General features: G+C 46.8%; 1 protein-coding gene across 1 annotated transcript in view; it reads left to right on the forward strand.

The window, feature by feature from the left end:
- Nucleotides 1-876: 876 nt before the first annotated feature.
- ALDH1A3 (aldehyde dehydrogenase 1 family member A3) overlaps nucleotides 877-15,690 on the forward strand; it is a 33,312-nt gene continuing 18,498 nt past the window's right edge. The window contains exons 1-5 of the mRNA XM_032122438.1: nucleotides 877-1,021; nucleotides 4,385-4,489; nucleotides 9,971-10,111; nucleotides 12,312-12,441; nucleotides 13,667-13,728. Of these exons, the coding sequence (XP_031978329.1) occupies nucleotides 923-1,021; nucleotides 4,385-4,489; nucleotides 9,971-10,111; nucleotides 12,312-12,441; nucleotides 13,667-13,728 (537 nt within the window). The 5' untranslated portion in view covers nucleotides 877-922. The remainder of the gene's footprint in view (nucleotides 1,022-4,384; nucleotides 4,490-9,970; nucleotides 10,112-12,311; nucleotides 12,442-13,666; nucleotides 13,729-15,690) is intronic.

Genomic DNA, 15,690 nt, shown 5'->3' on the forward strand with positions numbered 1-15,690 from the left:
TCAGTCATTTGATGTCATATTCTTCTCCTACTATCAATCCTGGAAAGCTCTCCAGAGGCACTGAGTGAAGGATGAGGTGTAGCAGGTTGAGGTAAGGATGTCAGGGCACCAGAAGTAGCAGAAAAAGGCCCTTATTGCTGGGACACAGTGGTGTTATTCCCATGGACAGCACTGCAAGGGTCCTCCCATGAACAACTTCTGGGTGGGTTTGGGTGGGACGTGGAGGCAGAAGGCAGCAGAGGGCACATCCTCCCATGCCCACCCCAGTGCCACCCTTTGGGGGAAGGCAGGGTGGCTGCTCTACCCCCAAATCCCATCTGGGCACACCCAGCTCCCCCCCTTCACTGCCCTCGGTTGCGGGGAGCCTTGAGAGCCCCATGGGGAGCCCTCTCGGAGTCCTGTGGGGAGCAACGTCAGAGCCGTGTGCGGAGCGCTGAGGGAGCCCTGCAGGAGCCGTGCGGGAGCACTGAGGGGAGCACTGCGGGGAACACCATGCCCTGAGGGAGCAACGTCAGAGCCCTTTGGGATTCTGCGGAGAGCCCTGCGGAGAACCATTTATGGCCTGAGGGGAATCCCTTGGAACCCTGTGGAGAGCCCTTCGGAAGCCCCTCGGGACGCCGCGAGTCGCCCTTTGAGACCCCTGTGGGGACGGCGGTGCCGGAGCGCTCTGTGGACCTCGCGGCGGCGCGCGCGACGCGCGGGCGCCCCTCCCGCCCCTGCGGCGCGCGCGGAGCCTCGGCGGGGTGGCGCCGCCCGTCACCTGCGGCCGCGCGAGGGGCCGGGGCGGGGCGCGGCGGGCGGGGCCGGCGCGCGAGGCGGGGGGCGGTGGCCAATGGGGGCGGGCGGGCGGCGCGCGGGGCGCTCTTAAGGCGGCGCGGGCGCTGTCAGCGGGCAGAGGGTGCGCGGGCTCGACGGCGGGGCTATGGCTGCCGTCAACGGCGCCGTGGAGAACGGGCAGCCCGACAAGAAGGTACCCCCGCTGCCGCGGCCCCTGCGCAGCCTGGAGGTGAAGTACACCAAGGTGAGCCCGCCAGGCGTGGGGCGCTGGGCTGCGGGTGGGCTTTGCCGTGGTGTCGCCGATGCTCGGTGGAGTCAGGGTGGCGGTGAGGTGTTATATTCGATACGAAATTTTCACCCTCAGTGTTGTTTTTCTTAGCTTCTTTTATTCCTTCTGCTGTCTGAGATAGTAGGTTTTTGAGGGTTTGAGGTTGAGCAAGCAGCTGACAGTGGTGTTTCTAATGGAGCAACACTTGCCCCAATCCTAATGCCCAAAACCTAACTTTTCCTTTTTAATAAAATAACCCCACCAAAGCTGTTGCACTGCCCCAGGTGCCCTGGGCTCCTCGCCCTGGTGCCTGACACCATCTTCCCCTCCCAACCCACCCGTGAACGCCTCCAGCTCCCTGCTGGTGCTAAGCAAAATCCGATTTGGATGGGGTGAGCCTGGGCAGGGCGAGGAGGGGTTTATCCCTCAGGAAGCCGCTTGCTGGGGCTGTGTTCAACCGTCCTTGACCCACAGCTCCCCTGCGGGGAGGTGGCTCGGTGCCAGTGGTGGGTCTGGGTGGTGCTGAGCACAGGAAGCCTGGAGCAGGTCCAGTGTCCGGCGGGACTGGGCCTTGTGGAAAGGCTCTTCTGTGAGACTGGAGCCGTCCTGTAGCTCTGTAAGAGGAGCGGTGCTCATGTTGATGACTCTTCATCCCAACTCCATGGCCTCCCCACGGGATGAGGGGCCGGGCACTGAGCCCACACAAACCCTCCCCTCTCTGCTCACCATTGAGCTTCCCTTTAAACAGTTGCTCCTGACCTTTTGACATAAACCAAAGGCTTCTGAGCTTGATATCTCTGTCCCTCAGAGGTGAGGCTCGTGTGGAGCTGAGCAGGGCTGCAGAAATCCCTGCTCCCAACGCAGCTGTAGCTCTGCGATCACCAAGTTGCTTTTTGTTCCACAACAGCCTGACCCTGCTGCCTTGCACAGTGGGGAAAGCGTCCTGGCTGGTTATGCTGCTGTGGAGCCTTGACTGCCATAATTTCAACTTCATGCCTGGATTTAAAGAGCTGGAGGGGCTGAATGAGTGTGTTACTTTTGCCTTTTTGTATTAAAAAACCAGAATTTGAAGTTCCTTCCCTTGCACTCAGAAGGAGTAAACAGCTATAGCTTATCTGGCGATGTGTTGATTTGAATTATGCATCCAAAGTAGTGAAACAGATTAGCAATTAGGAGTAATTACTGGACTGGATTAATTTTTAACATCCCAAATTTATCTACTCTTGATTTGTCAGATAAACTTGTCATTTAGCAGCAAATTGGATCTGCAGCTGCTGATTGCAGAATGGCGTAATGCTTCACAAATGGCTCTTTCCTGTGTCCAAAATGGACACGGCCATTTGAGTTCTTCTTAAACATCCAAATGCTCTGTTTTTTGTTATTTTTATTGTTGTGAACACTTTTAAACACTCCTTAGGGATCTTATCCTGCAGCCGTGTGTGTTTTAAAACATGCAGTTTATGCTCCACAGTTTTGCCAGAGACTGTGAGCGCTGAAAGAGTCAAGGTAGTATCTTTAAAGTAGAAACCACCGTAAATTAAAAGTGTGAGTTTGATGTTTGATCTGATGCTCCTGGTGCATCTGAGAAAATAATGAGCAGTGGTCAATTTTCATAAAACTGTGAGGGGTTTTGTGTAAGCTCTGTGTTTCACCAGATGTTTACAGCTGACAGAACGCTTCCCTCTGCTTAGAGGAGATTTTTATTTTTGGTTCTACCAGTTACGGGGCTGGGGAAGAAGAAAAATTTTTTAACAAAGATCTTACTTATAGAGCAGCTTAGTGCTTGTCATGGGTACGTGATGGAAGTGATCCGTCCACAATTCCTTGTCTCAGATTCTGGCTATGAAGCATGAACTGCTGATATATTATTCGATTTCATTTCAACTCCTGGCACCAAAGACTTGGGATATGTGATGGATTTCCAGAATGAAGCCAGTGTACATGCTGTGTTTAAAACAGTCTGATCCTGTCACTCTTGTGTCTTACTACTTGGTAGGAACATCGCTTTCCCATGGAATTAGTGTTGAATGCAAAGGAAAAATCAGTATCCTTTGCAAACCTTAGTGTGAGCATATACCTGATACTGTAATTTTACAGTTCCTGTTGTATTTCCTACATTTATAATACGACTTTTCTTCATTAGTGAAACACAGAAAAACTGAAGTTAAAATGTGTAAATGTTAAAATGTAGCACTTGGATAGCAGTGGTAGTTTGGGAGCACTGGTGTCTTAAACTGCAGTTAATATTTCTAACATTGTATCTTTTCTTGTGAGTTCCCTTGGCAACATTTTTTGTGAAATTTTCTTTTTCTCTGCCTGTGTGAAACAGGCGGGTCCAGCAGTGCAGCTTCTACGCCAATTACACTTCAGCTGCTTTATGCAGAAATAGTAAGAAAAAGTCCTTTCAGGAAAAAAAAGCTGCCCAAGGAAAGAAAACTATGACCCAAAGCAGTGGGAATTCCAAATGTAAGAGATGCAACATTAATCTCCTGGTGGTGTGTAGAGACTCATAAACAAGATTGCAAATGTGGATGGCTTCCAAATAAAAGTACTAGCTTACAGCCACTAGCAGGCTACTAATAAAGATTACTTCATCTAATCTTATTTAAAGTATATTTATAAAATATAACACTGCCAAGTCAGATCACAGCGTGGATAAGATGCATGCTGAATCAATTAATTGGATATAGGTATTCATGCTCTGTTTACAGTGAGTAACAACACTCCAGTATCTAATGCATTTTCAGTTACGCAATGCTGGGACTGTTTGTTCTTGCTCTGGAAATGCAATATTTTGAAACACTTAAATCTTGTCACAGATGACTCCGAGTGACGTGGGAGGCTTGATCTGGCCTGTGACAAGGCATGGAGGGGTAGAAGTGAGCCAGAACCCGCCTCCTCTGGACATGGCGGAGCGGGAAGCAAGCTGTGGAGGTAGCCCAGGGCAGGGCACAAACAGCCAAGTAATAATTGTACAGTGACACGTAACAGGGGGCTCCTTTTGCCTGAACCATACAAGTTTCTCTTGGTGTCTGCTTGCTATTCCCATTGGATGTATTTCAAAAACTGCCCATTTCTCACTGCCAAATCCCAGTGTTGTACTGTGTGGGACCCATCCTCTGCCTTCCTCTGGCTCAAAACTACCTGGGTGCACAAAGCTTGTAGAAATGCTTCTGTACTGCCAGCAGTGGCCCTGGGAGAGAGACTGAGTACGCTCGACTCTGCCATGGATGGAAGTTGAAGAGCCTTTGGACCTTTGAGGAGCACTTGTGGGGTTTTTTTCTTTATCAGTTGTTTTTCTTCCTCCTGCCCATCCTACTCCCCTTGCTATCTCTTCAGATATTTATTAACAATGAATGGCATGAGTCTACAAGTGGAAAGAAGTTCCCTACCTACAACCCTTCAACGCTGGAGAAAATTTGTGACATCGAGGAAGGAGATAAGGTAAGTGTTGTTGGACAAGCAGTGCAAAAGATATTTTTCTGGGGATTTCTTTTTGTAGGGATGCACACAGAGGAAAAACTGGCTTTTAACAACAACATCCATCTGGCCAGACTGAGCTGGAGGTCTGGGACACTTGATGTGCTGCTCAAGAATTACATGGGCTGGGTGACATCAATCCTGTCCAACTTGTCAGAGACACTTTCCCTGGTAGGAACTGGCTGCTGAACACTGTCAGAGGAATGAGATTAAGCATCATTCTTGTGGCATAGACTGGAAGGAAACAGCCAGCCTGAGGAATTAGCAGTGATGGTGTGTACACATCCCTGACAGGACTTGGGCCCTGTGCTGGGGGTGGTTTATACACCAGCTGTAGGGCAGCTTGTTGGAGACACTGAACTGAAACTCCCCCTTTTTTAAATGCAGTCAACAAATAACCTGAGTGCTTGTGGGAATTTAAGCTCAGTCATGCAAACATTGACCTCTTGCTGCTGGAGATGTGGTGCTGCTTTTCCAGCTGGTATTGTGGGTTGTGGCAGCTCTCACTAAAATCAAACCAGTATCTCAAGAACTTTAGTAGTCCCTGTCTGGCCCTGGTGTGCTGTAGAGTAACCCAAGATGTAACTGCTTGAGTGAGGTAAGGAACAATCACGTATGACACTTTTTTTTGTCCAAAGCAGCTCATTGTGTATGGGCCAGCTGGTCTGACCTATGGAAAAGAGCTGGGCCAAGATCTGGCTTTGCACAGGAAGTCATGGGAAGCTGATTCACAGCTGCCGTGCTGTGCCAGGGCTTTGGTAGCTCTTTGCTGTGAGCAGTAAGTGATGGGCAGCATGGCCATTTCTGCTTGCACTGAGATCTTTTTCTTGGTATTTAAGCTTGTCCAATGCTTGTGAGGCAGCCTCCAAGACTTATTGTCACTGGGGATCTGTGCATCCATGGGGCAATTACGCATTGAGGCAGAACCAAACATTATGTGTAATTTCTTTATCCTGACTGGGTAAGACACAACTGTGTTTAATTGCAGTGGCATGTAAACAGTGGAATTGAAGCTCTGATGCAACTGTATTTTGATAGGCAGAAACCATGATGTTATTGTTCCCTGAGCTAAGTGTCTCCTCAAGCAGCTACAGAGTATTACATGAGCAGTTTGTGCCTGCTTCTAGTGTTGGCTAAAGAAAATTTTTATACAGAACTAACAGGCCAGTTTTGCAGTTTGCCTCCTTGATATTTGTCCCTGTCTGAATTCAGCTTCTAGCTTGCAGGAGAGTTGCTGTAAACTTCCAGTCAGTGGAGCCCTCTCCCCCTGGATACTCAGTACAGGTGACTGACTTCTTAGTGGAAATTGCAGCCAAGAATGTAAGCTAGCTGTGCTTTGGGTGCTGAAAGCCTCTTCTACTCCTATACATCACACCTTTTAAAACAATTTTTTGCTCTAAGTAGGTTTTTCCAAGAAACTGAGTGGGGATTAGACCTGGATCTGGATTAATTAAAACAGTCGTGGGTAACAACTGTCCCAAAGTAGCTGTTTGCCTTCTGGTGACACTTGGCCATGTCTCACTCTCTTCTGGAAAACTGAGGTCCCTGAGGCTTCCCTTGCTCTGGTTCATCCCCTCTTGGGGCTGTAACTCCAGTCTGCTGGAGTCACCACAGGAGTTGGTGAGTTGTGTTTGGTGGTGCTTTCCAGTGCCTTGTCCCCATGTGCCACTGTACTTGCTGTGCTGGCCAGTGCCACTGCAGGGGTGGCAGTTCCTGCTACTGGCTCTGGCTTCAGCTGTGCTCTGCCAGGTTTGGCTCTGGCTTCACACCAGGCTGGGAGCAGAACTCCCCTTCCCAAGCCCTGAACAGAAACCTGCCCCTCCCTGGCCACGCAGAGTGTTTTGCTTAGGCTGCACGTGAGGGGTGGAAATTTGGCATCCGATATCTAAGCGATGACAGTTTAGTCTGATGCTGAAACTTGGCCAATGCTTTATAAGCCTAGAAGCAAAGGTTTTGTTGTCCGTTCTTTAGTTACGGAATTGTCCTTGATGGGACAGTTGAGGGATAAAGAAAAGTCTGTGTGGAAAAAGAAGCCTTGAAAATAAAATGGTGACTGTTTTCACTGGATGCTGGGAGGCTTTTTACCTCACAAATAAAAGCTTAGTGTCCAACTGTTTGCCAGGTTGATAATGGAAAAGGAGTAACTCTGGTGCTGTCCTGGTGCTAGCACTTGAAGACAGGCTTTTTCCTTCTAGCAGCTTGCTGACATCTATCAAGGGCAGGGGAAAAGTGCTCCTTCCTCAAAGGAGTGCCCAGCTCAGTTGCCACAGAGCGTGGGTAGCAGGTCCACAGCTGTGACTGTCAAGTCTCTGTCATGATCATTTCTAAACAGTTCACTCTTGTGTAGATCTTTGAAGGGTTGTGAGAGGGATTTGCTCACAGTCAGCCTGTCCCCTTCAGATTGTAGTGGCAAGCTAAGGTAAGACCACAGCAGACTTGCAGTGTCCTCAATATGATTTTGGACATTTGGACATTTGGACATTTTTGGCTGTTATGATGCTGTTTGTAGCTGTTTAGAACTTGAGTTTGGAAGTTAAAGCAATTCAATGTGTGGACTGTTTGCAGGAGAGCAGGTCAGGGAACCTCTTCTGACTGAGGAACTGTGACATGCTTGTGCCCTATGTCAGAAAAGTGCCTTTCCAAAGATGTGCACAGTGGAGTCTTTTTGAAGTCAGTAGTTGAATTGAAGACAGATGGTTTCCAGTGGGTGTGCTCCATTCTTGGCACATCTCCTCACTGGAGCACTCTGGGGCACCTTGAGATTGAAGCAGAGCAAGGCTTTTTTGCAGGTGTTTTCCCCACTCACAGAGCCAGTGGGATGATGGTCTTCACTGTGCTCTGCAGCATGCTGCCAGGGCAGGAGAGAGGAAAAGAAGACAGGAGAGATAAAAGGAGCAGTGATGAGCAGGACCTGAGGTAGAGGAGGAAGATGGATGAGGCAGCTTAGAACAAAGGACAGTGTTCAGTTTGTTCAGGGGGGAAGGTATGTGATTGTGTAACTGGGGGTTGTATTATAACTCAAACATCCCAGGTGGGTATGAAGGTTTGCAGACATTTCCCAACACTGTAGAGACTTTGCAGTCTTAATATTCTTAGTTGAGCTTTTTATGTAATGCCAGTAAATCTGTTATAGATCTGAGTGGCGCACCAGGATGCGTGGATCTCCTCCTCCTGTGGTTTTGTGCACCACAGGGTGTTCCTGGCACCTTGACAGTTAGAAATCACTTTGTCACGCCTTGTGCCTACCTATTGCAACATGCCTGCAATGAACATGTCTTTCAGACTCCTCTAATGCCTAGTCATAACAGGATGGATTAAGAACGGCATTTTAGCCTTTCTGAAGAATTTCCTTGTTTTTGCTGGTCTTTCAAGCCTATTGAGGCTGTGCAGAAAGGCTCTCAGGATATCACTTGGTGGTGCTACCCTGAGGCTGTTAGGGAAAGCCTGTTTGCTTGTGTGACAGTTGACTGCAGGCTCTGAGCCACTATTTGTACCCAGAATGTCTGAGAAATGTGGTTGTCTTCATTCTTGTCTCTACAGGAGCTGCAGCAGGGCTCATGTGCTCCCATTTTCAGAGACCAGGGAAGATCTGGGCATGCACTGAAATCCTCTGCCTACGCAGCCATCTCACCCCCTGTCCTGAGTGCCAGGGTAGAGGGAAGACCCTCAGTACCGAGGGCATTGTGCCACTGCAGACCCAGTTGCCTGCACATCAATGCTCCCAGCCTGGCTGCAGACCAAATTAATTGCTGCTAAGAGAAGACTTGTTTAAACCTGACACACTTAATGTTCCTTTGCCTGCTCTGTCACATACATAAATATTGCCTTCTTTCAGCTTAAGTCTTCATTCCAGCAGGCAGGATGGGGAGTATATAAGTGTGCAGTGGCTGGTGGTGCCTTCTGGCTTTTGTGATGTGCCAGTCTGAATCCAGATGAACTCCAGCAGAGTGAGCCATTCAAAGGCCTGTTGTGCCTGTGGGTGATGGGCCCCAGGCAAGACCTGCCTGTCTGTGCTCAGTGGCTCTGGACACCTCTGCCTCACCAGCATCGCTTGCTTGACCAGAGCCATCCTGTGACAGCACAAGTTTCCTCCAATGACTTCCCATCTATGTGCTTCCAAAAGGGTGGATTTCTTTTCCTGACAGTGTAGGTCAGACTGTTTCAAAGCTGTGTGATCTCCTTGTAGAGGAAAGGAGCCAAATTTAATGTAAGGTGACATTGCCTTGGGTGATGACTTGCAGTTTTGACCGTGAACTTTTTAAGGAGGCAACATGTCTCCCTACAACATTTTTTCTTGATTGAGCACCACACATCCCCCCTGTGAGGGGAGAGTGGCCAGACCTTGTTGGATCAATGCAGAGGCTTATTTCCTAATTGTATCCAGACAAGACTTGAGATAGGATATAGATGACAGCAACTGGTGAAGTGCTGGGAGGAATGATCAAGGTCTGACACCCTCCCTCCTCTCCCACCCTTTTGAGCCATATAGTGCAGTGAGGTGCAAGTTCTCCATCAGCTGAAGTGAGGCTTGGGCTGTGCCAGACCTTACATACAGCAGGAGTCTGTCCAAAGCTTTATCAATGCTTGAGGTACAGCCTTGGCCTCGTGGATGTTTGTGGCAGTGTTCCCATTGATTCCACTGGATTGGGAAGATGCCCTTGGCTTCACTTTTTAAATCAATATATGTGAGGTAAAGGGAGGAGTCCAGGGCATACCATGGCCAGAGCAAGTGCAGGAAGCTCTGGGGGTGATGGTGTGGGAAGAGAGGGAATTTTTTCCCCATCTGGTTAGTAACTTGGTTAAACAGAGTTGGATTTGGTCCAGAGGGTGGTAAAGCTGTTGGGGAGGTGAAAGGAGAATGGCTGTAAGCGTGTGTAGGGGAAATGTCTTTGTCACAGCACTGAATAACAAAACCTTTCCCATTTGGTAGAAATGTTCTGGAAATGTGTTCTAGGATCTAAGGGAGATTTTTAGTGTGTTAACTGCCTTGGCATGGGCTCCAGGGGAACTGGATGGTGGGATCTGAGCTGTAATTACTTCCCTGGATAAAATCTTGGTCTCATGGGGGATTTTCCTGCCCACACTTGTTTAGAGGAGGCTAATTCATGTAGGCCAGTGGCCTGTCATGCTTCTTCATCCTCCCCCAGTGTCACATCCTGTATTGGCAGGAACATGATTCTGGATTATTTTATAAACAAGTCAGTTACATTAAATTGCCCTTGAAAGACCCTATTGGTATTCAGACCTCAAGGTTGTTTATGAGCCCAGGCCAAACCTAAAACATATTCCCGGCTTGGATTGAAATCCAGGAGTAAAATGAAAGTGGTTTTGTTGGACAGCTTGGCTTTGGCTACCACGAACATCAACTAGGAAGCAGCCTGGGGGAGTTTCTGTGGCATTGTCCTGCTCCTTCCTTGTAACCTGAGGTTTTCTTTTGCTCTGTAGCCTGATGTGGATAATGCAGTGGAGGCAGCGAAGGCAGCATTCCAGAGGGGGTCTCTATGGAGACAGATGGATGCCCCAAGCAGAGGACGACTCCTGCACAAACTGGCTGATCTTCTTGAACGGGACAGAGTCATCCTGGCAGTAAGTACTGGGAGCAGTGATAAGCCAGCAACAGTTGGCTCATAACTCTGGTGTATCCGTATCTACCTGATATTTTTCTTTTCTCTCCTTTCATGAAGGGCAGAAGAGTCTATATAGCAGTCATGACTTTGTTCTTCTTTCTGGAGGATTTTAGGTGTCTTAGAAGGCTCTCAGTTCTTCTATATAGTTGATTTTGGCAGAACTTTAGCTATTTATTGAAGTGATTAAAGATATTAATACATAAATTTTCAAAGTAATATTTTTTATTTTTAGTTTTAACAATCATTGATGTTTACAGCTGTCTCCTAGATCCTTTTTAAAAAAAACCAAAACACACCAAAACAACCAAAGCACACCAAACCATCACAGCTGACTCATTCTTTATTACAAAAATGCAGGTGGGTTTGGACTTCTGTGCAAATTCCTACCCTTAAAATTAGGGCCTGGAAAGAGATCCAGCCAGAGAAGGATTATCATCCAAAGTTTAAAATGTGCGTAAGTTGGAACTGTTTCTTTCCATATTGAATGTACTGGCTCAGGAAAGTCTCTTTATAGCTGTGAAGCTGTGTTAACTTGGACTTCTGCACTGAAAAACTATTGTTAATGATTCTGTGATCCTGTCCTGGAGGAGTCCTGCTGGTGGAGAAAAAAGGGATAAGAACCTGAGCTAAAATGTGCTCAGTTGGTAGAAGCCTTTGGACTCTGCAGGCCTTGTACTCCTTTCCAAATGGCACCCAAACATCCTCAGCTTAGGGCTGCTGTCCATCCACACCTAAGTGCTTGGATCTGAGCACTCTCCAGTTCAATACTGCACTTTTATCTTCAGAGAATGGCATTTATGATATTCCATGCTGTCAGATATGCAGGTACCTGAGCCAGTGTCCTGCCGAGGTCAGTAGGAATTGACATCCATGGGATGTGCTCAGGAGCCTGTGCCTGTGTGGCTATTTTGAGCTGGGTCTCTTTCTCCAACACATTGTCTCTCAACCACATGACAGCTTTCTCTTTCAGCAGGGCAAAACCAAAACATTCAGTTCTGAAGACAGTTCTGGCCAGCAAATAAGAGGGAAGAAAATAAAATATATATATCCATGTGTGAATAAACCCTGTTTATTTTTGCTCACTTTTTGATGTGACTTTAGAGCACCCTCCTTTGCCCCGAACAGGAACACTCACTTCAAGCTTTCTGCTGTCCTTCTGGTCTGGGAGGGCTTGTTTGGCATTGCTGTTTGCACTGCAGAAAACCAGCCCTGGCTGCCTCGGCTGAGTGCTAAGCAATGACCTATAAAAATCAGTTGTTTCAGCAGACATTCAGTGGATAACAGTCCTAGCCATTCCAAGGGGAATGTCTGTTCGAGTGCTGTTTGTACCCTAATGTCTGTGGAGGATGACAGGGTATGACTTCATGTGTAAACAAAGATGTTTCAATCTACCAAGGGATAGTACTTCCTTTATGGATGTGCTGGCCATTTGCACCATTATCCCATTTAATGACCTGAGTGGAGAACAAAGCATTCCCTGAGCATTCTGTTCCTGGAGTCTGAAGGACACAGGCTCAGCCTGGACTTTGTTTAGAGCTGATCAGCACCAGTGCAGCTTCAGTGGAGCAACTTCTGCTGCGCCCTGGGCTCAGCACAGATCTGAGCCCAAAGGTTACTTTACCAGAACTCTGTAAAAAGTATGTTTATCATTGGACAAAAGAGGCTTCTCAGAGGTTGGGTTTAGGGTTATGAAGCAGGAAATAATTTTTTTTTTTTTTTTTTTTTTTTCCCCCGAATTAAGGGAAAGTAGCTCTGACTGATTTTAGTGACACCATCTGGACTCCAGAACATCTGTGTTGGAAAGTCAGTTAGGGTGAAGTCATGACACTCACATTGTTTCTGACCAGTGCCCCAGACCCGAGCCCTGTCTTCCACCCACACTCACCTTCTGGAGACTTCTGGAAGGTGCTCTTTCATCACAGCCCCTGAACAAAGCTACTCCTGTACACACCAGAGTTACTGTGTCTGCTTTCCCTTCTGCCTTATTTGTATTAACAAGCTCATTCTCTAAATATAAGAGGAGGGAAGAACATTCCATGTCTTCAGAACAAGGCAAAATAAAGCTGAGAAGAGGGTTCTTCAAAAGCTCTTTTTTAAGGGAAAAAAAACCCCCAAAACATTGCCTTGTCTGACAGTGCATGCAACTTGGTTTTTTTCAGACTCTGGAAACAATGGACACAGGAAAACCTTTTCTGCAGGCTTATTTCATTGACCTGGAAGGCTGTATAAAAACACTCCGATATTATGCTGGATGGGCTGATAAAATTCAAGGCAGAACTATTCCAGTGGGTGAGTACCCTCAGACCCAGTTTCAGAGCTGAGATGTGATCAGGCTTGAAGGGGAGGGAGATACATGGAAAGGCTGGCTTCTGAAAACCTGCAAAAATGGCCTGCACTTTCTTTCTATCTCAGGATGCGTTTTAAGCAGATGTTTCAATATTTAACCTGTTGAGAGGGCTTTGTCAGTGCCTGGATAGATTTCTGGAAAATAATGGGTGGGCTCTGCTTTTTTAACAGAGAAACCTTTGGTCAGAACAGTCACACAGAGAGAACACTTTGGTCCAGGTATAGAAGTTCAAATATGGTTTTGGAGAGACCAAGTTAACAGAATGGATGTCGCTGTGGCACAATGGGCAATACAGAGTATTTTCAAATTCAGCCTCTTTTGTCCCTGCGTGTGGGTGATCACGAAGGCTGTGCAAAGGACAGGCACTGCAGACAGAAATTAGTCACCAGAGGAAAGGCTCTGGAGGGCTGAGCTAGTTCAGTTTGTGCAGACAGCAAAGGCAGCCATGTCAATCATATAAACTGAGATTTGTCACCCTCATTCAGAGTGGTGTAAAGCTTTGCTTGCCTGGACACTGCTTGTTTGTCCTGATTGAGATCACTTCCAGAACCCATCATTAGAAATGTTCTTGTTCTCTGTCAGATCTTCATAATGAAACTAGGTGTTCAGCAAGAATGAATTTGAAAGGCAAATGTTCTTCCTGCTATCTTTTTGAAATAGTAACAGCAGTATTTTAAGATGAATGGTATTACTTCAGTTCAAGTTTCATTTTTTTGTGTTTTCCTAGCAGAAGTACAATTCCTGTTACACTGAACACGATTCCTGTAGAAAATGGGTTTTAAAACTCTCTCCTTCAGGGAGAAAAGTGCTTTGTTTTTTTTAGTAGGACACAATCTGAATGAAACTTATGTTTGCTCTTCAGTGTGATAAAGAGTTATCCTCCCCTCAGCCTCAACACAGGGAGTGTGCAGAAAGAACTGAACCCTGGTTTTCAAATATTGCACTGTGACCATGAGTGGTGTTTGGCTTTCAAGCTGGCACAAGACCCGCACTCAGATATTCATCCACCTGGGATGTCCCAAAGACATGAGTCAGGATGAACACAGTGTTCTCTGTCTAACATTAATTTAGTTCTGTCCCCAACTTGTTAGTGTGCAGTTGTCTTACACACTTCCTGTAAAAGTGAGGATTTTGACTGTTTTGTTCCCTTTTACTCTCGTCTTGCAGATGAAAATTTTGTCTGTTTCACCCGGCACGAGCCGATGGGTGTCTGTGGAGCCATAACCCCAGTAAGTGACAGTGCTGGTGCCCTGCATCTCCCATAGAACTGGAAATTCCATGTGCACTCCATCCTACCCTGCAACCATTTGCTGCCTGGTTAAGCACAGCTGTTCTGCAGGGAACTCCCATCTCAGTGGCCTGATGTAGTTTCGTGTTTTGCCCCCATGCCAATTGCTCTTGGCAACAGAAATGCTCTGCAGTGGAAGGGTGGGTCTCCTAATCAGATGCTCTGTTGCTCTCTGAGGCTGACACCAGTCACCAGAGACCAGTCAGAGCTCTGACTCTCACACTGCTGGGACAACCATCTCAGCATTATGAGTGCTGGCTTTTTGCTGCCATGTGCTGTTGCATAGTTTTGAGTTTTAAATCATATCCATTATCAATTAATTACATCTGGCTGTTGTCTGAGCTTTCTGGGATTAAATCTCATTGAATAGAGTTTTCTTTTCCTTGAGGTCTCATTCTCTGCTGAGGGCACAGTATGGCTAGTTCTTGGAATGCCTCCAGTGTTAGCATGTGTTGCTTGCTCTGTTTCAACAGAGAGCCAGGAAGACTTTACAGCTCATGGGAGACAGAGTTTGTTCCTGTCTGGTTGTAAAATGCTTTGAAATGTGGTATCCTACAATTTCTGAGGCAAATGGTGCCTCAGAACAGATTGCTGTACCCAACAGATTCTCTGTTTGGGTACAGCACCAAGACTGCCAGAGCTCAGTAAGTGTTTGGGCAATGCTCTCAGACCTGTGGTGAGAGTCTTGGAGCTGTCCTGTGCAGGTCCAGGAGTTGGAATCTGATGATCCTAGTGAATCCCTTCCAACTCAGGATGTTCTATGATTATATGGTACTTGGATCAATAGAGTTCATGGAGAATTTTGACTTTTGAGATAAGGTTAAAGACTGAAAGAAATGCATGTGAGACACTGGATTTGCTGCACCCTGGGAATACCGGGTCTGGACCAGATCCCAAAGATGTCTGGGGAAATTCTGCTTTTTCCTTCCACAGGACTGCATTTTTACCCCTGCTGGTAAGGGGACATGGTCTATTTGGCAGTGTCAGAGTGAGGCAAGGTGGGCGGTTATGAAACATTTTTCGTGGTGACTTTGCAGCTTTTCTGGCTGAGAAAGCAATGTGACTGCTGCTGAGCAGAATTTATGACTTAAGATCAAAATCTCAGGTTCCTCACACTGATCACCAGTTAAAAGGTATTTCCTGTCACACTCAGCCACCTCTGGCACTCAGCAGTGCTTCGGAAACTATCCTTTTAAAAGCCTACATGTAGGATGCTTTGGAAGGCCACTGTAGGGGACACAGTGGGACTTGTAAGATCTCAGGTTGACCCTAGACCAGCAATAAATACAACAGAAAGTACAAAACCAAATTTGACTGAAGTTCAACACTGTGTTTGTATAAAGAATGATTGGGGTCAACAAAACCACATCTGTCTTCAGTTTACTCAGAACAAATCTCCAATTTTTTTCCCAGTTCGATCTCAGTAACACCAACAGCCTGTGGGTTTGTATATTCCTACTTGTTTGAAAAAGATTCTGTCACTGTTCTGGGTATATTTCCCTATAGCAATTAACAGTCCTCCCATTTTCCTATGGCTTGACTATATTTAAAGCAATGTTCTTAGCAAGAGAAGGTCTTAGGAAGAGCAGCATATGGCTGATTTTTGTCCCAAGGTGATATCATGAGGCAGCCTTGGAGTCCTTTACTGTTACTTTCACCAGCCACTCTGCAGCAGAAAGCTCCTAATGGAGCTATTTCATGCTGTGAAAGTGTAGAGAAGTAGTGTAGGTGTAAATGGCTCAAGCTGCACAGTCAGGCCTCCAAGAAAACTTAGGAGAAAAAGACAAACGGGCAAATTATGGGATGTGGCTACTGCAGAAGATCACTGAAATGGAACAGGTCTGGGAAAAAGGCTGAAGCAAGTTGAAGAATAACACTTGAGACTAAATTCTGCTTTGTCTCA

Source organism: Corvus moneduloides, chromosome 13 (assembly GCF_009650955.1).
Source record: "Corvus moneduloides isolate bCorMon1 chromosome 13, bCorMon1.pri, whole genome shotgun sequence".
Taxonomy (NCBI): domain Eukaryota; kingdom Metazoa; phylum Chordata; class Aves; order Passeriformes; family Corvidae; genus Corvus; species Corvus moneduloides.